Source organism: Echinops telfairi, unplaced genomic scaffold (genome assembly GCF_000313985.2).
Source record: "Echinops telfairi isolate 266 unplaced genomic scaffold, ASM31398v2 ScPeMD7_22;HRSCAF=79, whole genome shotgun sequence".
Taxonomy (NCBI): Eukaryota; Metazoa; Chordata; class Mammalia; order Afrosoricida; family Tenrecidae; genus Echinops; species Echinops telfairi.
This window is the reverse complement of record NW_022103919.1, coordinates 6,572,991-6,598,897: the sequence shown is the minus strand read 5'-3', so window position 1 is coordinate 6,598,897 and position 25,907 is coordinate 6,572,991. Positions and strand designations below refer to the sequence as shown.

At 44.8% G+C, this 25,907-nt stretch overlaps 1 protein-coding gene across 1 annotated transcript in view; it reads right to left on the bottom strand.

Annotated features, from left to right (window-relative positions):
* PRRC2B (proline rich coiled-coil 2B) overlaps positions 1-25,907 on the bottom strand; it is a 57,158-nt gene that overhangs the window by 15,673 nt on the left and 15,578 nt on the right. Inside the window, exons 9-16 of the mRNA XM_045288585.1 lie at positions 18,871-18,961; positions 15,814-16,006; positions 14,069-14,384; positions 11,986-12,188; positions 9,295-9,490; positions 4,544-4,760; positions 1,743-3,821; positions 346-551 (exon numbers count right to left, since the gene is read on the bottom strand). Coding sequence (XP_045144520.1) covers positions 346-551; positions 1,743-3,821; positions 4,544-4,760; positions 9,295-9,490; positions 11,986-12,188; positions 14,069-14,384; positions 15,814-15,969 — 3,373 coding nt within the window. The 5' untranslated portion in view covers positions 15,970-16,006; positions 18,871-18,961. The remainder of the gene's footprint in view (positions 1-345; positions 552-1,742; positions 3,822-4,543; positions 4,761-9,294; positions 9,491-11,985; positions 12,189-14,068; positions 14,385-15,813; positions 16,007-18,870; positions 18,962-25,907) is intronic.

Below are 25,907 nucleotides of genomic sequence, written 5' to 3'. Positions count from 1 at the left end.
CCTCATGTCAGAGAAAAGGCCTGCAGTCTTTAGAGATAGGCACACTTATACCCCAGCTCTGCCACTAGCCAGCGAGGTGATCCTGGACAAAGCACTGAAGTTTTCTGAGCCTCAGACTCCCCTCGGCAAAACTGGAGCCTGTACGGCTATTACAGGGATTCAGGGAGGCCTCGAGCAACAAGGGCAGGGACCTTGTCAGCCTGGCTCAGTGTGACAGCCCCAGGAAGAAGCCAGGGCCTGGCCAGAGAGTGCCTCAGAAGCTAGCACATCCAAGGAGGGGCCAACTTAGCACCTCGAGGCAGCTCCTCGCCTTCCCCTTAAAGACACAGAAGTGACCAGACTCACTTCCATAGCTCAGCTCACATTGTTTCAGCGTCTCTCCTGGCTCGCCTGTCCTGTGTGCAGCCAACTTGGCCTCCTTCTCAGATTTCTTACTGGAGCCTTCAGGGACATCAGAGTTGACATGGGCAGGTCGATCCAGGGAGTAGGAGGAGTGGCTGCTCCCGCTGCTGCAGCCACTGAGACCTCCAGGCAAAACTTCTTCTGGGGACCTGTATAAGAAGGAAGAATTTGTGAGTTCAGAGGGCCAGAGGCTGGGAAAGACAGTAAAGGAAAAAAAGATCACATATACATACAGCGTGTACACACACACACACACACACACACACACACACACACACAGCTTTGGACCTATGCCCGTCTCCTCGAGCTCAGACTGTATGCCCATGTACACACACACACACACACACACACACACACACATTCATGCACGCACACAGGCACATGCAGTCACTCCTGCTGCTCAGCTCTCAGCCCACCTCTCTTCTTTCCCACTACAGGCCAAATGCAGCAGGATTGCAGAAAAGAGGTAAAAAAGCAAGATGCTCAGAACAGAGCCACAGAACTGTTAGGCCAGCAAAGGCCTAGCGTTGTTTACAGCAGGCCCATGTCTGTGCACCTCAACCATGAGAGCTAGGCTAGATTAATACCTGAAAGTGCGTAGCACACTCCCCTAGTTCCTGCTTTGCAGGAATACATTAACTATGTCGGGATTTCGGATTCTAAAGAGAGGGTGAAGGTGCACACAAGCTCCCCTCTACTGAAGCACAGCTATTCTGCCCATGTGGCTTCCGCTATCCCTCAAACTAGGGACAATGAGCTGACACTGGGCACAGGCCAGCTACTCCAGGTTGCCCACTCCCCTCTGTGGATAGCCTTTACTACACCAAGAGGGCCAACCTCAGAAGCAATGCCTCACCGCTGTCCCCAGCCCCACTATCCATGCTGCGGTCTGGCAGGAGTCATGCAGCAGAGGCACCTGGGGGACGGGCCTGGCTAGGGTTCAGCAGGCTCAGGGCACAGGCTTCCTCCTGACCAGGGATTCCAAGGACACGCATAGCGGCTGCACTCTTGGGACGGGTGCTAGGAACACAGGGGGAACCCTGGAGTGGGGACTGTTGCTCTGGTCTTGGTTTTGAAGCCACAACCGCCACAATAAAAACAAAAACAGAAACACCACAAGAGAAGCAGACAAGCGATGCTAGAGCCCGTGATGGAGACGCTCACACACAATGGCCGTGGCAGGAGGGCGCCTCCTGGGGCATGACGAGGCGTAGAGTCGGGCTGCGCCTGACACACGGTGGGACATTCATGCATGAAGTGCTGCTTAAAGAAGTGGTTTCATCACAGAACAAAAATTAAAATTGAAACTAAAACATAGGACCTGAGTTTGATTGTGTTACCTTTCGGCTTTCAAAGGCGTCCCATTCTGCTGGCTCTCATAGCGGGGAGAGGTCTCACCACCACCTGGCCTAACGGACTTCTCCCCAAACCCTCCAGGCTCCAGCTTTCGGCTCTGTCTGTCAACCAGGGGCCGCTGGCTAGAGAAGCTCCTCTTGGCCAACTCTCTCTTCTCCCCCAAACCGGCCCCAGACAGACTGCTGTCCAGCTGGGAGTCTGGCTCAACCATGTGGCCGTCCCGCCGCTCCCGCCTCTCACTGAAGTCACTGCTCTCGGAGGCGGTCTCCCACTCTTCGTTGGCGTGGTCAGAGGAGTTCTGGTATGAGAGCTCAGGGGAATGGTGACCCACAGCGCTATTCTTGTCCCCAGGACAGAGTTTGGACCTGCCTGGCCACTGACCAGCCAGCAGGTGGGCCTCCTCCTCAGGCCCCCACAGGCCCAAAGATTCCCGCTCTTGCCTGAGGCGCCTGAAACGAGGGGGCTTGTCTTGGCGCGGGGGGCGCCTTCTCCGGAAGGGCCGGTTCTCCGCATTTTCAAGGTCTGCTCCATGCTCGTCTGGAAAATAGGACCGCTTGTCTTCCAGGCGGCTGTCCTCAAAGCTCCGGCCGCCAAACGAGTCAGAGTGTCTGTAAGAATCGGGGACATAGTCTCGGTCGACGGTTCGCCGGCCTCCACAGGTGTCAGAAGAGCTGCACTCCTGCCAAGAGCTGCCCGGGCTTTTGCTCTGCCAGTGGGGCGACTCCTTGGACACGAAGGTCCTCCGCCCATAGCCACAATTGCTCAGCCTGGGCGGTAGGGCTCGCCCAAAGGCCCGAGTGCCTCGATTCTTGGCATCCAGGCCGTTCTGGTCGTCGGGATACACCTTGTTGGATCGCCAGGAATCTCTGAAGTCGCCTTTCTTCATAGTGCTCTCCTCCCTTTCCAGGAGAGAGGCCTCATTGCCACTTTCTGAGCCTCTCTGCCGACGCCTCTTGGGAAGTTCCTCATACTCAGAACCCTCACTGTGGGTCTCACTAGCAATTCTACGCCGGGGCTTGGCTCTGGGGAAGTCTTCGGGTTGGTTAAATTCCCGCAGTCCCCGGCCTCGGCTGCTTCTTTGACTGTGGCTATAGATGCCCCGAGTCCCAAGGAGCCCCCCGCCACAGAGGCCGCCTCCATTCCCGCCAGCAGAGCGGCCACGGAAAGTAAATTCTCGGAAACCACGGCCCCGGCTCCGGCTCTGCCCTCTGCCTCCAAAAGCTTGCTCCTCATCAATAAAGATCCAGTTGTTTCTCTTTGTGGGGGGGATCTCGCTGGACTCCCGTGTCGCTCGCATTTCCCAGGCCCTATCGGGCTTGTTGTCCTCTGTGAACTTGGCCTCGTGGCCAAGACCAGCACGGGAGGAGTCCTTGTCCTCTAAGACAGAAGCAGAGGAGTTGGCTAGGGCAGAGTCGTTCTCCTCTTCCTCCTCCTTTTCTGCCTGGCGACCTGGCTCCTTCTCTTTAGCCAGTCGGCTGTTCTCCTCCCCTAACTCTTGCTTGAGCTTCTCTAGTTCTTTCTCCTTGTCTTCTACCTTGAGTGCCTTCAGGACAGGTTTCTTGATAGGCCCAGACCTGCGGCTCCGGCCTGCTGGCTCCTGAGGCTGGCTCCCAGAGCTCCGGGTTTCTGGAGTCCACTCAGGCTCAGAGGCCAGCTGTTTGCTGGTATTGCCTTCCTCGTCCCAAGAGGAGGCGCTAAAGGCTGGCCCATCCCGGGGTGCCTCCTTCTCAACACCATTGGCTGTGTCACTGGCCTTGGGTTGGTGGCTAATGTCCCAAGTGCTATACTCTGGCTTTGTCTCAGCTGGGATAAAGTCAGGCTCCAATGGGGTACACCTGAGGTTTGGGGGGTGACCCCCAGGAGCACTTGCTTCCTGCAAATTTTCTTGGGGTGGAAATAAAAGCTCCTGGCCTAGTCTTTGAGCAGAGATACAGCTGTCAAAGTCTGCTTGGGCCTTCTTGTCAAAAGCACTCAAGTACTCCTCCCCTCTCTCCTCAAAGAGATCGCGCTGGGCACTTACGCCCCCTGACCTTCCAGGTGAGGCAGAGTAAGAGCTTTCATTCCTGAAAAGGAACCAGAAAAATCAGTCAATGTGATTGGAGCCTGGTTCCTGGTTTCCATGCTGAACACAGAGCTTAGTTTAAAAAAGAAAAACAAAAAAACACAAAAAAACTTAAAAAAAAAAGTAAAAGTAAAAAAACAAAAAAACCATAAGCACCAACATCGCTCTATCTTTAAACATGTCTCGGAGTTGCTGGGCCATGGGTTGGCTGGTGCCCCCTGGAGTCCGAAAGAGTGATGGATGCAGTGGCTGCGGGGTAGACTCAGCGTGCCACCCTGGAGACAGAGAGGAGCTGGGAGAGCCTCTGGTTCAAGGAACGAGCTGGAGCCTGAGAGTCCGTGAAGAGTCGGGGCATGGGGATGGCAAAGTCGCCAGGTCGGCAGGGCCAGCTTTCTTTACTTCCACAGGAACAATCCATGACCTGTGCTCTCAATCCCACCTGCCTTGCGATACACCCCGCCCCCCGCCGACTGCCCCCTTGCCCCAAGGTTCCACTCTATGAGTTTTGCCTTTGACCCCCAGGAGTTCTTGGCCTTCCAGTCCTGCCATCAGATAGGAGCCTCTCATACATAAGCATTCAAGCAATCCCGTCAGACTCACTGTCCCTTCCCCCTGGGCAGTGCCCTCCTGGGATATCGCCTCATCCCAGAGCCCCTCTCCATTTAGGACGTGAGCACTCTTCCTTCAGTTGCTGGTCAATAGTGCCAAGTAGTGTCACCTCACCTGACGTGCATGTCCATGGCCAGAGTGTCGTTCAGTTTTGGGTGGGGGAGTGAGTACCCCTTATTCTGCAAAGCCATGTAGCCCTCAGGACTCCACACAGGAGCTGACTCGATGGTAGTCGCTTTTCTTTCTTGAAGTGGGGGCACACAGTTCTGCTCCTCAGACCGACAGCCAGTCCCATTGAGGGAGTCTTGGGGCATCATGGGTTTCATCAATCCTGAAGAAAATAAAGAACTAACCTATGACACCTCGTTTATACAGCCTTGCCCCAGTCTCAGAGTCAACCAAAAACTCGGAGGAAACAAGAGTTGCCCCAGCTGGCCTATGGGCATAGCAGCGCTCCTGTTAAGACAGCACTGGGCCCTTTCTCTTTCTGAAGACACGTCAGCAGGACATCTCAGTAGCTCCATGCAGACTGGCCTGAACTCCTGACCAAGAACCTGTGCTGAAGGGCATCCAACACAGAAGGAAACTGGAAACCTCAGACTAAAGAGCTCCCTGCGGTCAGTCAAAATGCTCCATAGAGGGGCTAGTCAATCAGCTGGGAGAATGTCTTTCCAAGCACAAATGTGACCACGGCGAGCCACACACCCGAGAGCGCACAGGGAACTACCGGTAGCTAATACTTGCTGGTTCAAAATCCTGGCAAGAGGACGGTGGGGACTTGGGTTCTGCCTCTATTTATTTCTACCCCTAAGATTGGCAATACTTCCTATTTTATAAGCCACACAGGGAAAGGGAGTGAAGCTAATAAAAAAATGACAATAAACTGTTAAGAATGGCAAAATGTTAACCCTGGAAGACCGAAGATGAGTCTATCAGTTATAATTAGCCAGGGAACTTGGACAGATCATCTGACCACTCAGCCTCTTTGCCCATGTCTACCAAAGGAAGGGGGGTAGGTTAGCGTCGATGGCAGGAAACGTCTCTTTAGATCCAAATCTATGCATGGGAAGATGAGATTTTTCAAACCCTTTATAAAGTTTAAGCAAACAAAATGTCTCATGCATCATCTTCTACAGTGAGATAAGCAGGTCGGGCAAATGATTCTGCATGGGGTGGTTTCGAACTTAGTTTTAGTCGTAGAATTCTCTGATCAAATGCTATGGATACACAAACCTAAGTAAAGTCAAATCCAAGTGCAGCTAGACCATCTCTGGAAACAATCACATACCACTCAGAAAGTGTTTACTATGCAGCAAATGAAAAACTGCTCAACACTGTACTTATTTCTGGCAATAGAACACCCTTTATAGCCTGCAGAATCCTCCGGCCACAAATACATTGAACAGTTTACTTGCTGAGTTGCAGTCCCAAGAACATGAGAAAAGCATTCCCACAGGCACTGGAACTGGTGTGGGGGTGGCCCTGGAGTCAATGACTTCACAGATGGATGGAGTAGACCTGCCTGCATATGGCAGCATACGAGATGCAGCTAAAAAAAAGATGATTCTCAAAAAAAACGACATCCTTAACTAAGGATGTGAAAGGTAAACTCAACTTCCTGAAGCCCCTTCACAAGCTCTTCTGTATAGGGAAATAACTAGGAAGTCTTTCTGTCGTGGTAACCAGTGGCCAGAGTAAGCATAAATAGTTCTCCTAAAGCCCAGGAATAACTACATGTGCCCGCTTTCATGTCCCAGAGCATTGGCTTCGCTTTGTCTGCGGGCAGAGGTGAATCGTTCCTCTCACGATGTCTGTTACCATAAACAACAGCTCAGGCTGGTGATACCCTAGGGAACTAGTAAAAGCAAGCACCCAAACAAACCCTACTACTCTGCACAGAAAAGCTCTGCTGGAAACAAACCCATAACCCAGATGAACCACAACACTTGTGGAAGTACTTCAATCGAGTCCAGAGACAGGCCAACATTCCTGTTTAAATTTACTAAAAGCGGCGAAGAGCTTGAAGCACCCTAACAAAAACACAAACACAGTCACTGACACGAAAGGGTCCCTCTTACACAATAAACTATCAGATTAGACACAGCTGTGGAAAGAACCTAACCAGAAAATGGTTAAGAGGTAAATTTCTCAGAAGGCAGCACAGAAATCATCGTTCATAGTTTCCATTTTAAGAGACATAGAGGGCAGAATGAGAAGGTAACAAAATAGACCTGGAAGCAGTTCTAGAAAGAAGAAAAAAGAACAATGAAGAGGCAATATCTGAAGTGATGGAGAACTGTCCTGAGATGATGGAATAGTTGAATGCTTAGATTCCAGCACAGTAAAGTCTAAGCAGAATAAAATGGCATGTATCTACAGAATACCAAAGACAAAGAGAAAAATCTTAAAAGCTGCCTGAGAAAGCTGATTAGATTATCCAGCAAGAAACCCAATCAAAGAAGCAGTAGGTGCCAGAAGAAACTGGAATACGATTCCATGCCCAGCTACAATACTATTCAAGAGCAAGGGTGGAGTAAAACCTTTTCCAGACAAAGGCAATCAATTGCCAAAACTCTGTTGAGAAAAACTGCTAAGGAATGTACTTTATAAAGAAGTAAATTGACTCCAGATGGAAGGAAGGAAAACAGCAAATAAACTGGTAAATATACAGGATAATTCAAACAAGCAGACTCTAAATATGATCTATCACCACTCCCCACCCCCAAATCACGATGGATTTAGAGGACACAAAAACAGAGAACTAAAAGTCGAGGCAAAAATAACATTCAGGACCGCAGGAGGTAACCAGTGTTCAGGTACTCTTAACTTTTTGACTTAACAAAATAACCACTAAGAAGAAACAGAATGTAGAAGCAAAACGAGTAAGGAAAATCTAAGGAAAATGGAAAAAATAAACACAAAGAAATAAAATGTGATAAAAAGCCTAACACAAAAATGAGAAGACAAGAAAACACAGATGATAATCTTAATAATTATAGAGAATCAACTCTGACAATTAAATGTCATTTTTTGACGTTAGATAAAATGATCCTCTCAAAAAATTAAAACTTGAAAACTCCCCTAAAGTAAAAGCTCAGAAAGGCTGACAGTATAGGTTAGAATACAATTACCAAATAGTAACCCAAAGAAAACTGGGATAATTACATTAAAGTTAGAAAGCAGTCTTAATATGAATAAAGGTGCCACAAAATGAAATTTTACAACCATAGCAGGTGATTTTAGCACATTCTTAGTCACTGATCAAGGGGATAAAAATTGTTATGATTCAGATATTTGCACAACACAACAAACAAGCTCAATTTAGTGGCCTACCGTGTATTCAGATGGAAAATACAAAGTTCCTTCAAGCAAAGTTAAATGTTTAGAAAGAGAAGATAACTACTTCACAGCCCATCAAAATCTCAGCAAATTTCACATAATCTAGGTCAGGGATAAAGCTAATTCAGTCTCGAGCCACCGTTTTCTTTTTTTAAATGGACAAAGTTTTATGCGGACAGAACTCCGTTCATTTGTTCACGTCCTGCCATCCGGATGTTTGTGAGCCCGGGTGGATGGTATAGTGGTCACATGTTGGGCTGCTAACTGGAAGGCCTGAAGTTTGAAACCACCAGCACGGAAGAGAGGTGAGTGAGGCTTCCCACTCCTGCAAGGTATTACAGGTTCAGAAGCCCAAGGGGCAGTTCTACCTTGTGTTGCAGGGTTGCTTCCAGTCAGAATCGACCCCATAGCTGTTTTCATTCCTAATGACAGAATCGAGCAGTACAGCAGTTTGTTGACCACTCTTTTAGATCAGACAGACCATAATATCTGACCACAGAGTAACTACATCAGAGATTACTACCATAATGTTAACTTTAAAACTCTGTATCAGGGGTCCTCAAACTTTTTAAACAGGGGGCCAGTTCACTATTTCTCAGACCTGTTGGAGGGCCGGACTATAGTTAAAAAAACAAAACAACTATGAACAAATTCCTATGTACACTGCACATATCTTATTTTGAAGTAAAAAAACAAACGGGGCAAAAACACCCGGTGGGCCGGATAAATGTCCTTGGCGGGCCGCATGTGGCCCATGGGACGCCTGCTCTATTTATCTGGAAGTTATTTATCAAAATAAATAACCCAAATTACACAAACATTTGAAACTCAACAACAGCAGCACGATTACAATGTACGCTGAAGTTAAAGTGATACTTAGAGAGATACAGCCTTAAATTTTAGCTTAGCATAAAAAATAAATAAATCTGGTTATCAGTGAGTCAATTTAAAGAAAACGGGGGAAAAAGAGACATTAATGAAGCAAAGAGAATTAAGAAACCCTAACTAAGAAACAATTTTAAGACATTAGACCAGCGGTTCTCAACCTTCTTAATGCCGAGACCCTTTCGTACAGTTCCTCATGTGGTGACCTCCCCAACCATAAAATTATTTTCGTGGCTACTTCATAACTAATTTTGCTACTGTTATGAATCCGGCAACCCCTGTGAAAGGGTCATTCGACTTCCAAAGGGGTCGTGATCCACAGGATGAGAGCCGCTGCCTTACACAAATGCTGGGAAAAATTGGGGAAAATGGTGGTAAGTAAAATGACAAAAACACAAACAGCATCAAGAAGGTAAAGAGGACAAAGTAACATAGCAGAGATCTAAAAATTAATTGCAACAATTGATAATGAGGGTTATCTTTGCCACAGGTTCTATAACTATATCCTCATTTTGCAAACAAGGCAATTAAAAGCAGCCACAGCTGGAATCCAGAATGCTCTAACTCTCAAAATGATGCATTTAGTCACCACATTACAATGGGATAGTACAGGTATGGACTATCAGAATACAGAGCATTACCTGAAGGATGCAGGGCCGAGGGGTAGAAATCAACAGGTGTTCGTGTGGGTGTGATTCGTGGGTCCATGTAGGAAGGCATCATCATCCACCTGGGATCGAAGCCTAGCATCTGGGGGTGGTGTGGGTAAAAGGTGCGCTGTGGGTGGGAAGGTGGAGGGTACACGGGCTGCCAATGCTGCATCTTGTACAGCTGCTCCTGGCCAAGGAGAAGAGAGGCCTGGTTAGTGATCTGCTGCTGGATGAAGATACTGCCCACCCGCCCCCAAATTCCACCAGGTTTCTGCCCAGTTGCACCAAACAATCGCGTGGATCAGAAGGCCAAAGAGGAATAGAAAGAAATGGAGTGGTGCACAACACTGCCTGGCCAGTGTTGACACTTAGTGCATGCCTGGCCAACTAAGCCAGTACTGTTATCAAAACAGGACTGATACACCCCTCCACTCCACCAGGCAAGTCAGATTTTCATTTAGATCAAAACATCTCCTGGAATTTGGTCAAGTGACCAGCACATCTCCCAGTGAATTTCTAGATGCTGGCTGCTTCTCTCCATTTCTATAACCAGTACCTGAGGATAGCCATCAAAGAGAACCAGAAAAGGCCCTTTTCCGTTTCTTAACGCAATCAGAAAGTTCTTCACTGTGCACACACCGGTTTGTGTCGGGCCTGCGTCAGCACTTTTCCAAACCTCCAGGGTAGCCAAGTCCTGCAGGATCTTGGTGCCTCCACTTTTCTAGCTACAATGCACATGACTGCCTCCACTCCTCCATCTGGACTAAATGCTTGCTTGCACATCCACTGTGGGACAGGCTGCCTTCCTTCCACCCGTAAACTCCACTCACCTTTACTCCTTCTTTAGGTTTCAGCTAAAAACACGAAACAGTCCTCTGGGAAGCCTATCACTCAACTCCTGGTTCGCACGGCACTGATGTGTCTCCTTTGCACCATTATAATTCTCTGATGCGGGCTCCCCTCACTAAATCCTAAGAGATTGTGCTTGGCCAGCTCCCCATGGCAGCCTTGAACCTAAGTGCTATACTTGGTACATAGAAAGTACAACTATAAATATCTACTTGTATGAAAAAAAAAAATCTACTTGTATGAATGAATGATCACCAACAAAGAATGAATTAACAATGTTCAAAATCAAAGACTGCACAGATAGTTAATTTTAGACCCTGCTGGATTCACTCATGAGTGCTTTCCAGGTATGACCTGCTACGGTGAATATCCTAAATCAGCACTCCAGCAGGTCCCCAACCCTGAGTCAGACTAAGTGGGTAGTGGGGTAATCAGACTACCCAACATGCCTTGAGGCACATACTCTACCAATATGCCAAGAGAAAAAGGTTGTCCAACCAGTCCAGGAGGCCAAGACAACACAGGACCCAATTCCCCGTCTCAACAGCTCCTACGGACACTTCCAGTACCTTCAAGGGGCACCCACCAAATGTAGCTCATCATGCCAGAGGTTTGTGATACTAGCTCAGGAGAGTGCTCTTTTCTTTTCCCTCTAAAGAATCTGGTCAGTCTGTGCCGACAAGCTTCTTCCTATTCTTAAAGAGTTTACATAAAGGTCAGCAGTTCAAAGCACCAGCCACTCCTCGGGAGAAAGATGGGGGCTTTCTGTTCCTGTGAACAGTTAGTCTTGGAAACTCACAGGGGCAGTTCTACCCTGTCCTATCGGGTCACTATGAGTCAGCATCAACTAGATGGCAGTGAGTTTAAAAGGGATTTTTTTGCCCTTCACCAACTCAGAAGAGCTAGCTAGAGCCACTGTTGCTGTTTCATTTAGTTTGAGTTGCTTCCGGGAGCTCCTGAATTAGTAACTCTGTATCACAGGACCCTGGTGCGAGCCTGTGCAATGCTTTTTCAGAGGGAGTTCACAGCAGAGCATCTGAGTAAAGGTTCGAAAGGAGACTGAGAGAGAAGCTGGCAAAAGGCCTGAGGCTTTATTGTGTGTCCCCAGGGCACACGTGTCTTGAAACATTATTATTAACAATGTTTTCTTGCTGCTCTAACTGCCAGGCATGCACTAAGTGTAACCAAGATTATCATCACAGTTTCTAACCAAAAAACACTTTCAGTTCATGTTGGTCTCCCAGTACCACAGGAGATGGGTTGCATTACTACCCTTACCCACACGTGATCTTTTCAGGTTTTTGAAATGTCAACAGTGATACGGATACTAGCATTGGTGAACCAGCTTACAGGCCTCTTAACAAAACTCTCCCAGTCCATGAAGGTTCAGTTTCATCCTTGGAAGGCCAATAAACCACCAACATGGACTCTATACAGCCACAGGGGTTCTAACATGCAGGGAGTCCTGGTGGCACAATGGTGAAAGCACCGGGCTGCTAACTGAATGGCCAGTGGTCTTCACCCACCAGAAGCACCCCTCGGGAGGAAGACAGGGCAGAGAGAGGAAGGATGGCCTTGGAAACCTTATGGGGCAGCTTGTCTGGATGGTATGGGGTTGCTGTGGGGTGGAATCAATGGAGGGCAGTGGGTTTGGTTTTCCATAGTTTAGATAAAAGTGGGGGCCAAGAGTCCAAGGATGTTTGGAAGTACCTTTGCAGATAATAGCCAGAGGCTGAAATGCTAAGGCTACAAAGGTTTGAGGCGCTGTGTTGAAGGAGTATCACCATCGGTGCTGCAGCTGAGTAACTGCATGTGTTTCCCGGATCTGTTTACCTGCTGTTGCTGCTGCTGCTGCTGCTGCTGCTGGCGCTGGAATCTGGGAGGCAGTGACTTCTGATACTTGCTGAACTCCTGTGCAGGGGACCCAGCCTCCCTGGCCTCTTCTTCACTGCTGATGCTCGGCACAGCAGGAGCAACAGGGGGTGCTTCCTCAGGAAACATGCTCGGAGTCTCCTGAACAGGGAACTCTGGGGAGCCTAGAGAAACCACCCCGAGAGAAATTCTAAAGTGGGCTTTCAAAAGCTCTGCCACACAGACACTTCACAGCTGTTTCTTTTCTTTCACAAGTACACATAGGCCACCCCCAGACTATTCACACTCCTAAGCGTGGGCCCAGAGCCCTGGTGGCAGAGTGGGTTACCTACTAGGCCGCTAACCCCAAGGTCAGTGGTTCCAGTCATTTTTTGGGAGAAGGATAAATAAGGCTTTCTGCTTCCATGAAAATTTACTGCTTTGAAACTCACAGTTCTATTCTGCTCTAAAGAGTTGGAACAGATTGGATGGCAGTGAGCTGTAAACTCTGCCATTATGCTGAATGTTCTATATGTACTAACTGACCGATGCGACAACACACCAGGAAGGTTTCACGCCATCATCGTTTAGCGATAACTATGTCTGAGGTGTTAGCTACACTGCCCTAATAGGTTGCTGGCAGGGCAGAGACTTGATTTCAACTGGAAAGACCCAGTAAATGAGAGAATAGTTACAAACCGAATGATGCCCATTTAGCCAGCATCCAAACAAGAGCTTTAGTCTCTCTTGCTATGTATCTGCAGCTACAAAATGAGGACTTTAAGTGTGCCTACTTCCCAGGGCTTTTGCTGAAAATTAAATGAGATCACCTGTATTTGTATTTCAAATCATGCCAGACACGGAAATGCTCAATACCCTGCCCCCACATTGTTTTCTCTGAAATGCCCTGTGCTGGGGGGGCCCAGGTCAGCTTTCTAGTCTTCACCCTATGGCTAAGGGCTAACAAACACTGATGGAAAAGGCTCAGGGCCCCAGAGGTCCATTCCAGAGAAAGGGTGCAGATGCCAGGAGTGGTGAAGAGCCCTGGTGGAGCTATGGGCAAAGCACTGCGCCGTTAACTCAGGGCCAGCAGTTTGAACCCGCCAGTTGTTAGGGAGAGCTATCGACTTCCATAAAAACTCACGGAAGCATAAATCCTATATAGGGTTCGAACCAACCCCATGGCAGTGGGAAGAGGGAGTGTAGACCAGTTTTCAATGCATACTCAACCCCCAGGCCCATTCTGGATCACAATGCCGAGTCCTCAGGTCCACCAAGAACCAGAGTCAACAAGCCACATCACTCACCAAGATAATGCTACTTCCTGGCCACTCCATCTCCCCATCTCTCTAAATCCTACTGAGACTTGCACAGTCTTCCCCTCTAAGTCTATTGCAATGAGGTCAGAAGGAAAGCTGTCCATTTCCCTAACTTGTTTAACTGGAATGTCCCTAAGAAGTTTTCAGAGACTGGAATAAATATTGTGCATTCCTCTCTTAAGGAGCACATTGATGATCTTCTTTAAAACTGCTCTGAGAGGTTTTCTCCATCACATACTAGCGTTCAAGATCTCTTACATTTGTGACCCACTCCTCTAAGACTTAGTGCCAGGAAAAAGCTATTCTAAGAAGAAAGTGGACTTCTTTGAATTTCATGTCAAAGAATCCTGTACTTTTAGTAAAGTTCTCTAACAGCTGTATCTTAGGCAGTAATACTAAGAGTGATAACGATGGTACAATTTGTAATATTACCAGTAAGCATTTGTATGCTTTCTACAGACTAGTGACCTTGCCAAATGCTGAGAGGCACACACCATTCCTTCCTTTTATTCTTATAGATGAGGGTATGGGTTCTAGAAAGAGGAGGAGCTTAGCCACCTAATAGGCTAAAATGGGATCGGAAGTCGAGCACCTGACTCTAGAGCCTAAACTTGAAACCCTGGCTGCTCCCGATAATAATCTAGCTGTAAATCAAGAGTCTGCAGAGAAACAGGGAAGATGCAAACACCAAGACAATACACAGAGCCCGGGGTTTTTAGTGTGGGAACTGAGGGCCCACCCCTTACCTTTGCGGACAACAGGGCAGTTCTCCTGGAGGGGCACCTTCTCAATGCCTGGAGACCGGGGTGCTTCCTTCTCCACCTGTTTCTGGGCCTCACTTGCCTTCTGGGCCTGCTTACACTTTTGGTCCAGCTGTTTGAGTTTGGCAGCACAGGCAGCCAACCTCTCCTCCCGGGCTCGGCGCTCTTCTTCCTCACGGCGCTTGCGGGCGCGTTCCACAGCCTCAGACATCTCTGATTGCATGAATTTCTGTCTAGGGGGTAGTTTGTCCTCTTTATCCTCAATGGACTGCTGTCGGAACATGTTGCCCATTGAGGACTTCTGCCAAGAGAAGGAAAGCCCAGATGAAAGGATGGACCCAACCCTCAGCAGACAGAGGCCACCGCCATTTGGGGGTTGGGGCTCCTTCCTAAGATCCTCGAAAGGCAGCGCTGCGATTGCAATTAGCAGACCTTAATGCACCTGGAACAAGGTTTCCTGACGGAGAACAATAATGGAAGCTCCTGGGAGAGTGGGTGGGTGCCACAGAGGAAATGGACGCTTTCCCCACTGCTGCTGGTATGGATTTTGTGAACTGGAGGTTTCAGCATAAACTCAAGATTTTCAATATAGACACAGAATCGATACAAATGTAAATGTGCAGCTGTATATATGCATACATATATAAATATGACGGGCTTCAAAAAGTTCATGGAAAAGTCCTAATAACTTCAAATTCTCTATTTTCCATAATTTTGTTGAAGCTTCCTTATATCTTCCCTAATTCTCAGAAGCTGTGGCCCCTAGTGCCCAGATATTAGTTTCTAACTAGCATTCTTCATTAATAGGAACCAGGAGTTTTTGGTGAAATGATTGCCTCCAGGGCAAAGACAAAATGAGTCTGTGGAAATCCTGTTCAGTCAGAAAGCAAGAAGTGGCCCCTAAAATGATAGATATTTATAAAGAGGGCATAGAGGCCAATTTGAAGAGATTTTCAATGTCCTATTCAAAGACAACCTGAATTTCAAAACAGAGTAACAAAGTACAATCCAACTCCACTCAAATGCAAATAAAGGAGAAATTGCAAAGCTTGATGAGAAATGGGATACTTAGTGTCATATCGCTCCTCTCAAGATTCTTATTAAGAAGGTTTAATGTCAGGAAGCCTGCCAGGCACTGCTCTGACGAGTGCTCAAAGATACCCTCCGGGGCAAAGGGAAACATGGTCCGGAGCAGGATGCCATGAGAAGAGTGTCATTTCTAGGAGGCCCCTGGCTGAAGGGCTAAAGCATGAGAAAGCACACACAAATTCAATTTTGGAAAATAGCTGACCCTTAATCTTCGGAAGTGTCAAGCCCTGAAAGATGAGGAAAGCTGGGAAATGTCACATGCTACTAGAAACGGGACCATTAAGGGCAATCTGTGATTCTGAAGGGAATCCTTTGGCTATAAAGGACGTGAATTAGTACAAGTGGTAAAGCTGAATCGGACCTAAACATTTTCTGCCTGCATTGAAATTTCCTGAGGGGAGATTGGTTAGCAAGGTGTTTTTTAAATCGTTCAGGAGAAGAAACAAAAATGTAATCCAACTTTCCCCTAAGTCTATGACTGTTAGCTCTATGATGTGCAAACTATGCCTAAGGCACCTAACCAGAGGATCTATTATAAAAAATTTATCTTCAAATTCTGATCTAATGAATTTCAAGAGAGCTCGTGTGTGTGTCCCAGCTCAGCAGCCTGGTGCACAACCCTTTGCAAGTGTGCATAGTACCTGATAGTCAGGGCCCGGTGCCCAACTGTGAAGCTTCCTCGAAGGTGGCTGAGCTTCTGGCACCTTCCGGACAACACGGGACATGCCCACTGCGTCGCTCCAATCTTTTCCTTCCTCTTGGGTACGCTTGGCATCAGTACTGTCCGCAGAGCTCATTGACAACTGCCGCTGCCTTCTAGGATCCCAACTATTCCTACGACAAACCATAGTCCGTGTTAGTTTCCTCAGTGAACCCAATGAAGGCCTGATCTTCCTGAGAGGCGATCCTTGGAAATTCCAAAGTTAGCTCTCCATATACTGATTTCCTTCTTCATACTAGATACTCTACGGGTGAGCAAACATGCCCAGAATACCAAAATTCAATTCAACATGCACCAAGTGATTCATCTATCACACTCTGGGTAAGCTATTTAATCTCTTAAGTGATTCCCAATAAAGAGGTCAGAGAAAAGCAACGAGTTAGCAATGGTTAAAGTAAATGCATTCATGTATGCCTATGCCCACATGTGTGGAGAGGAGAGAAAGATGAGGCAGGTAAGGTGGTTCAGGAGGTCACAGAAAAGATGACAACTGCTATGAACGTCTGCCTTTACTTTGTGAGAGAGAACACAAAAAGGTGGATTACATCAGGGAAGATTCCTGTTTTCTGGAGATGACTAAGGCACAGTATGAAGTACAGGCTGAAAGGAAGGAGAGGAACGAAGCCTGTTAGCCACTGACTGGTCTAGAAAAGGATGCTGGGACAGCAAGGGATGGACGAGGGCAGAAAGATGTCTAAGAAGACTGTGAAGCTGGGATTGGGATTTATCAACTAGCAGAGAACACAATGAAAACACACAGGCTCAGTCAGGGTGCGATGTAACAATGATGAGAAGTACAACTTTCCCCTAGTTCCTAAATGTTTCCTCCCCGATCCCACTACCATGACTCGAATTCGATCTTGCAAGTCTGGCTAGACCAGAGGAGGTACACTGGTACAGATAGGAACTGAAAATACAGGGAATCCAGGACGGGTGAGCCCTATAGGACCAGTGGTGTGAGTGGCAAAACAGGGAGGGTAAAGGGAGAATGGGTAGGAAAGAGGGAACCGATTACATGGAACTGTGTGTGACCTCCTCCCTGGGGGACAGACAACCGAAAAGTGGATGAAGGGAGATGTCAGACAGGGCAAGAAATGACAAAATACCCATTTATAAACTATCAAGGGCTCATGCGGGAGGGGGGAGCGGGGAGGGAGGGGAAAAATGAGGACCTAATGTCGGGGGTTTAAATGGAGAGAAAATGTTTTGAGAAACGATGTACAAATGTGCTTTACACAATTGATGTGTGTATGGATTGGGATAACAGTTGTATGAGCCCCTAATAAAATGTTAAAAAAAAAAAAAAATTTTTAAAAAGCCAAAAAAAAACAAACAAAAAAAACACACAGGCTCAGGAGGAGATGGTTTGTACGCTCTAAAATTTTAGGTGACCCTGGCCATAGCCAGTGGCAAAATGGGTCCAAACTCCATGACCTACTTTGATCAGTTGAATGTTTGATTCAGGTCAATTGAAAGAGACAGAGAACAAAAATTCCTGTTGCTTAAATAATTCTCTAAGAGTTTCTATCTTGCCTTTGAATTAAATTCTTGATTATAGCTCTTGCTGAGCTTAGTGTTCTAATAATTGACTCAAAGAGATTTATTCCTAAGTACATCCCAAGTCTTGAGAGCAAAGAAATAGCCTCAATTAGTTCATTTTGGGTATAATACCAGGGGAACAGTGGCAGCAGACCATTACAAAGTCTCTCCAGAATAGGAGCGACGACTTCTGGGAGTTTGAAGCAAAAGATGAAATCACAAAGAAACAAACTTGTAAACTTGACTATATAGACACTCAATGATAAATAACACAAAGAGAAAAGCATCTTTGATAAGGAACAAATAGGAAACAGTCCTTTTTAAAAGGGAAACACAGTCAAGCCAATAGAAAAGTAAACAGATGAAGCTAGCAACCTTCACACAAAGGAGAGAAGTCTGAAAGGCCAAAGGTAAATGCCACTAAAATTATGATTAAAAACTAGAGTGTAAAGGGGAAGGAGGGGGGAAAAGGGGAAGCCAATCATAATGACCTACCTATAACCCCCTTCCTAAGGGATGGACAACAGACAAGGGGGTGGGAGGAGACATTGGACAGTGCAAGACATGAAAAAAAAATTTGTAAATTATCAAGGGTTCATGAAGGAGGAAGGGAGGGGAAAAATGAGGAGCTGATACCAAGAGCTCAAGTAGAAAGAAAATGCTATGAAAACGATGATGGCACCATATGTACAAATGTATTTGACACAATGGATGTATTATGGAAAATGATAAAGAGTTGTACAAGCCCCCAATAAAATGATTTTTTTTAAAAACAACAACAAAAAACTAGAGTGTGAAGACGAGGGACATTAACGACAAATGCAAGGAAGAAGAAATGTCCTGGGGATGACTGCACCACAATGATTGTGGTGAAGGCTGCACAACGCTTATGACTGACCCACTGAAATGTATGACATGTGCATTTTATGTTGCTAAAACTGTAACACAAAAACTAATTAAAAAACAAACTAGAGAGGCACTAGGATAATGAAATATTAGCCCAAGGTGATAGGAGTAAAATTAGTCAAATTAAGCAATTTTAACAACAAAAAGGATTCCCAATGTACTTTAACATATTCAAGGTTCCGAGACATCTTGAAACAAATAAATTCCCCAAATTCTCTTGGATTTAAACCCCTTGTGTTATGACACCCACAGACCACCTCTGGGAAAAGTAGAATGCTTGATATACTCTGGATAACAGGGGGTTACAATCACCAGGCTAGGTCTACCTGAATGTAAACCCTGGCTCTCCCTCACTTACCAGCTACCATTCCTCATCGGCAAAGTGAGTAATGCCGCACCTTAAGAGGTGGCTGGGTAATTAAGAAATGCATTTGAGATGCATAGCCAGGGGAGTACCTATAAGCCCCGAGGAATATACATATTGCTTCAAGTTATACTGGCATGGTGCACGAACCTGCATGGGGATTCTTACCACTTTGGTCTGCCATCCTTTACAACTTCTTCCTCCTCTTCATCATCACTGAATTTCAGTTTCTCAGAATAGTCCACTTCTTCATGAAGGCCTGCAACCGTAGGAAGGTCCAAAGAGAATGATAAAATGAGCCTCTCAACATTTTGTAGCATACCACAGGGAGTTTCTCTGAGCCAGAAGTTATGTTAGCCCAACTGTGGAATAACTCAAACTACTCAGTTATCATCAAACAAACCGTGCAGATAAAAGTGAAGGGCAAATCTATTTGATTGGCAATGCCGAAATATTAGACATTTATGTGCACCTAATGACTTTACCAAAACAGCAAAAGAAAATCTCACAGAGGAAAAAAAAAAGACAATGACATATCGGACAAGGAACTAATTTCAAAAATGTATAAAAACTTCAAAACCTCAATAAAATACAATTCAATTGAAAAATAGCCAGAACATGAATAGGTACATCACCAAAAAAGACATTCATACCAAGGACTCAAATAGAAAGTAAACGTTTAGAAAATGATGATGGCAACATATGTACAAATACACTTTGATAAAATTGATGTGTGGATTGTTATAAGAGATGTAAGAGCCCTCAATAAAATTATTTTTTTTAAAAAGGGACATTCACAGGACCAATAAATACATGAATAAATACTTGCAATCATTAGCCATTTGAGTGATTAGAAGCAAAACAACCAAAATCAAACAGAAGCATATAGGGGCAAGGTTATGAAAATGTCTTTACATAACAACACACCTTTAAAGAATAAGTTGCTTCCCTGGAAGCTCAGGATCATGGTGTCAGGGACACCAAAAACAACTGGCATGGCATAGGCCACAATACTTTGTTGAGTACTAAGTGGAGCTTTAAATGCTCTTCAGGAACAACTACTGACTGCTCCCTGTCCAGAAGAAAAAAGAGTGAAGAAAACAGAAGACACATGAAAATAATTCGTCCAATGGGTGAACAGATCAAGTGAACACCGGTCTCCAGGACAACAAGACCAAAAGAACTAGATGTTGCTGTGATATCATGATCGTTGGCTCTGAAAGAATCATGTTAGAAGGTCTTAGACAGGGTGGGAGAAAACTGTAGATCAAAACTGCAAATCGTAAAAAATTAGACTTGAACAAGTGGAGCCCCAAGTTTATTGTTCACACCCACTCTGAAGATTTGGAGAGGCACTCACTTCGAATGGCAAAATTTTCAGCAAAACCATAGACAACAATTCTGTAAGGGAAACAAAACATTATGGAGGTATCTGCTTCTCAGAATAGTCAACTGTTGGAGATCAGCAGGGAAGCATTTTATCCCACACAAAGTGAAGAAGGGTTAGGAAAAGAGGAATGGAACAGGAAACACAGGGAGGAAACGGGCAAAGTGATGTTTCCTTGTGGGGACTGCAATCAGTGACAAGTGACATGAAACAAAATGTGCACAAACTATCAAGTGGGAAACAGATGCTCTGAAAACTCAATTCATAATGAAAAGTTAGAAAAAATTGTGAAGGGAAGTTCTAGCCTCAGATTCACCTTGTTAAGGTAACAGTTTTAAAATCTGGACAAAATAGTTTAAAAATACATTTGTTAAGTATAGGCGAGTGAGTAAAAAAGAGGCAGACATCAAGTAGTTTATTAGCCTTGCAATAGGGCAATGAGAAGAATTACTGAAACCCAAACGAAGGCTGAGCATGACAGTGGGACAGGAGGAAAGTCAAAGGAAATAGAGGAAAGAACTAGGAAGCAAAGGGCACTTACAGAGGTCTAAATAAAGGCATGTACATATGTAAATATACTTATATATGAGGATGGGGAAATAGATTTATGTCCATATATTTATAGGTTTAGTATTAAGGTAGCAGAAGGACATTGGGCCTCCACTCAAGTACTCCCTCAATGCAAGAACACTTTGTTCTATTAAACTGGTATTCCCTGATAAGCACCTTCCCACACAATCGCTGAAGACGGAGCGGGTGAACAAGCAAATGTGGTGAAGAAAGCTGATGGAGCCTGGCTATCAAAAGATATAGCGTCTAGGGTCTTAAAGACTTGAAGGTAAACAAGTGGCCATCTACCTCAGAAGCAACAAAGCCCACATGGAAGAAGCACACCAGCCTGTGTGATCACGAGGTGCGTGTTAGGTCTTAAAAGTCTTGTTTTCAAACAAGCAGCCATCTAAGTGAGGTGTCAACCAAGCCCAGATGGAAGAAGCACACCAGCTTGTGTGTGCCAAGGATTGTAAATAATAAAAAACCTAATCTGAAGGAGGGAATGGTATCAGGCCTTTAACTGTGAACACCTGGTTTGCAAAAGACTATGGATGATAACGGAGGCCCAAAATCCATTTGCAGGATCTACACATGGATTAAGCCTCTGATGAATCCTCTCTGACCACAGTGGTAGAAAGTGAATCAGTTATCCGACAGAGAGCACTGTAAAGTCGACTACGGCAGACAAATGTACCGTATATACTTGTGTATAAGCCGAATTCTCACCACCTTTTAAATGTCATTTTTGTGGTAAATATTAGGTGCCTCGGCTGATATTCAGGTCAGTTTATACTCGTGTAAGTTGAAATGTATTCTTATAATTTTACCCCCCTTTAATCAATTATTTAACTATATCTCCCTTTTGACTCATTTTAAAGTTGTTTCCGTTAAAAAGTGAAGGGGAAATAAATATAGATTAAGCCGCTGGTGAATTGCCTCTAACCACAAACCAGGGATGTGAATCATTGGAAAGTAGATTTCATTGCAGATGCAGTTAAAATAAAAATGTATCATCTTATCTATCATTTGCTCTCCTTTTTGCTCCATTTTAAATTTGTTCTAGTTTTTAATATTTTGTGCTTTTTTTCTATTGAGGTTTTCCTGTTTTACTGTTACTGCTTCTAACTTTTTAAAAACGTTTTTGTATATATGAAAATCAGGCCCACCAGGCCTTGAGAACGATGTTCCCGATTAGAGCAGTCAGTCCACAGAGAGGACCACACGGCTGGCCCCACTATGAGACACGATGTCCCTCACTGACCCATAGCCCTACAGGGGACACCACTGGAAACACAGTGTGGGAATTGCGCCCGATCTGATCCTGCCACACCGAGGCAAAACACTAAGGGGGTGCAACAGAACAGCAAGGGAACGGAGCGGCGAGGTCCCCAGGGAATGCAGAAGAAGGACTTTGAGGCCAGGGCGTGGTGCTCCAACAGACTGGACTGGAAAACACTCCTAAAGGCCAACAAACAGTCCTTGAACTAACTACAAGCTTTTCTTTCTTGTTGTGTTTTGTTTTTTGTCATTGGTTTGTTGTTTTATTGTATATTGTTGCTTGGTTTTGCTCTGTCTTGTTTTTGTGCATGCTATTATCTCCGCAGGTCTGTCAAAATAAGATGGGCTGGATGAACAATCTGGAGGAGAAAACAACGGGAACGACAGTTCCTGGGGGACATGGGAGAGGGGGATGTTCGGGGAAAGGAAGTTGTGTTAACAAATGAAGGGACAAGGGAACAAGAAGTGATCCAAATTGGTGGTGAGGAGGGTGGTAGGGCGTGGTCAAGGGTAATGTAACCAAGAAGAATTACTGAAACCCACATGAAGGCTGAGCATGATAGTGGGACAAGAAGAAAGTCAAAGGAAATACAGGAAAGAGCTAGGAGGCAAAGGGCATTTATAGAGGTCTAAATAAAGGCATGTACATATGTAAATATACTTATATATGAGGATGGGGAAATAGATTTATGTCCATATATTTATAGGTTTAGTATTAAGGTAGCAGAAGGACATTGGGCCTCCACTCAAGTACTCCCTCAATGCAAGAATACTTTCTTCTATTAAATTGGCATTCTATGATGCTCACCTTCCCAACACAATTGCTGAAGACAAAGCGGGTGAACAAGCAAATGTGGTGACGAAAGCTGATGGTGCCTGGCTATCAAAAGATATGGCGTCTGGGGTCTTAAAGGCTTGAAGGTAAACAAGGAGCCATCTAGCTCAGAAGGAACAAAGCCCACATGGAAGAAGCACACCAGCCTGTGCGATCACGAGGCATCGAAGGGATCAGTTATCAGGCATCATCAGAACAAAAAATCTTATCATAGTGAATGAAGGGGGGCGGGTGTGGAGTGGAGTGTGTATATCCAGAGCCCATTTGCAGACCACTGGAGATCCCCTTACAGAAGGGTCTCGGGGAGGAGACGAACCAGTCAGAGTGTGATGTAGCAACGGTGACAAATACAACTTTCCTCTAGTTCCTAAATGCTTCCTCTCCCCTGCGCCCACCCACCCCCACCCCAACATAATCCCAATTCTACCTTGCAAATCTGGCTAGACCAGAGGAAGTACACTGGTACAGATAGGAACTGGAAGCACAGGGAATCCAGGGAGGATGATCCCTTAAGGACCAGTGGTGTGAGTGGCGATACTGGGAGGGTGGGTTGGAAAGGGGGAACTGATTACAAGGATCTACATGTGACTTCCTCCCTGGGGGATAGACAACAGAAAAGTGGGTGAAGGGAGACATTGGACAGGGCAAGAAAGGACAAAATAATAATTTATAAATTATCAAGGGTTCATGAAGCTGGGAGGGGAAAAATGTTTTAAGAGTGATGAGGGCAATGAATGTACAAATGTGCTGTACACAATTGATGTGTGTATGGATTGTGATAAAGAGTTGTATGAGCCCCTAAAAAATGATTTAAAAATCTTAAGCCAGAAATATCCTTAAAATCTTCTTCAAATCATTAATAGTTTGGCTTAGCTTACACTCTTTTAAGAATTATCTAAATGGGATCAGAGTGACATGAGCAACTTGCAAGAGGCAGGAATCATAGGGAAAGGCACAACTCAGAAAAGGAGGGCGAGAATGGCTGCACACTCGAAGAATACAATCAAATGCACTCGACCACACATGGCTAAGCGGCTGTTATGCTTTGCCCAGCAACATATAAATTGAGGGGAGGGAGAGGACCACATACACACACACACAAAGAAACCCAACCAGTTCACTTCCCCCTTAAAACACAATCAATAACATTCCCAAGCAAAACTGTAGGCTCTTTCAAAGTACAGACAAGTTGGTTTCAAATTTACATGCAAATACAAAGTTAGAATTGTAATAATCATCTTGGGGAAGAGGGCCCAAGTACTTAAATTTATGACTTACTAGAAAACTGGGTGGGGCATAGTTAGTTACACATCTTGCTCCATGGAAGAAAGATAAGGCTTCTAGTCCGATCAGAGTTACAGTCTTGGGAATTCTAATCTATTCTATAAGGTCACTCTGAGTGGGAATTGACTCAATAGCAGTGAATTTGAGTCAGTGAAAACTAAGAGCACCATTGCTTAAGCACTGGGGAAGGTCAGCAGTTTAAAACGACCAGCAGCTCCCACAGAGGAAGATGGGGCTCTTGGCTCTTGTAAACCATTTATAGCCTCAGAAATCCATACGGGCAGTTCTATTCTGGGTCAGCAGGAGACAGAATCAACTCAAAGGCATTGAGATGAGGTAAGGTATAAGCCAAAAGCAGGTTATTAGTACAAGAATGAACAAAAAGATCAACAGAACAAATTCCAGAATAAATCCACGGATTTCTGGCACAGGTATAAAAAAATTCGTTAAGGAAAATCTTATCAACAAATGGAATGAAACTGGCTGTATGTAAAATAACTAACTAAATAAAAACTTCAGTATATAACAATGTACAGAAAGTTATTCAACATTGATCAGAGACCTAAAAGTTGAAACTATAAAACATCAGGGATTATCTTTACCACAGGGGGGAGGCAAAGCTCTTACAGGTAGAACCCCAAAGTATTAACCATAAACTATATTCATAAATGCATATTTCATCAAATTAAAATTCTCTCACAAAAACATCCTGTCCAAAAAAAATGAAGAGGCAAGGCACACAATGGAAAATCCTTGCCAAATATTTATCTGTCAGGGAGCTTATAAGAAGGGAATTCAATAAGTTCATAGAAAAATTCCATTATCCTGTAATACAGTTTTCCATGAACTTGGTACACAGAATAGATTGAAAACAATCAAACACAAAAACAACCTTCTAGCCAATCAACAATAGAAACATCTGAATAGACACTGCACAAGGGAAGATATACCAAAAGGCAAAAAGAAAAAGACATAAAAATGTGCTGTTGTATGAGCCCCTAATAAAATGTTAAAAAAAAAAAATTGAATTTGAGGGAAAAAAAAAATGTGCTGTTATCATTAGCCATCAAGAAAATGCAAATTAAAAGCACAAGTGAGTTAACCACTACACACCCACTAGAATGAATGATATTAGAAAGACTAACAGAATGCTGTGATGACGTTGAGTAACCAAGTTCTCATACACTGCTACTGGGAATATAAAATGGTACAAACACGGAGGGGAAACGTTTGGATTATTCCTATATAGTCATACTCTTACCCTTTGACCCAATAATTGTAGTCTTAGATAAAAAGTCACAAAATCAGAAACTCACAAAGGCAGCTCTACTCTGATTTAAAGGGTCACTATGAGTCAGGCAGTATTGCTGTGATGACAGTGAGAGGAAGTTATTTACTGAAAAGAAAATACTACTAATAAAGAGGGCAGAAAAACAAAATGTAGTACATTAATACCACCAAGTGCATCTCGGAAACTAAGAAACTACTGAACTGGCTCAATGGCAATGGATTTTTGGTTTACAGATAAACAACACTGCAGAATTTCAGAAGTCAGTGTTATATTGAAGAACAGAACCTGAGCATAAAGTAATTATAAAAATCTATGTTTAGGTTCAGAGAAAGTTTTAAAATCACCAAAACTGATCTAGGGTAAAAATATTGAGTGGATAAAAAAAAAAAAAAAAATTGATTGGTTGACTCTGGGGCAGGGTGGCAGGAAGGAAGGGAAGGGACAAAGGTGAAGGAAATAGTCTTTATCTTGATAGGCACGTGGGTCACCCAAATATGTTCATTTGCCAAAATGGTACAATAAAGATGTGTCTCTCAATGTAGATAAAATGTACTTGAAATAGTGATACCAGAAGGGTA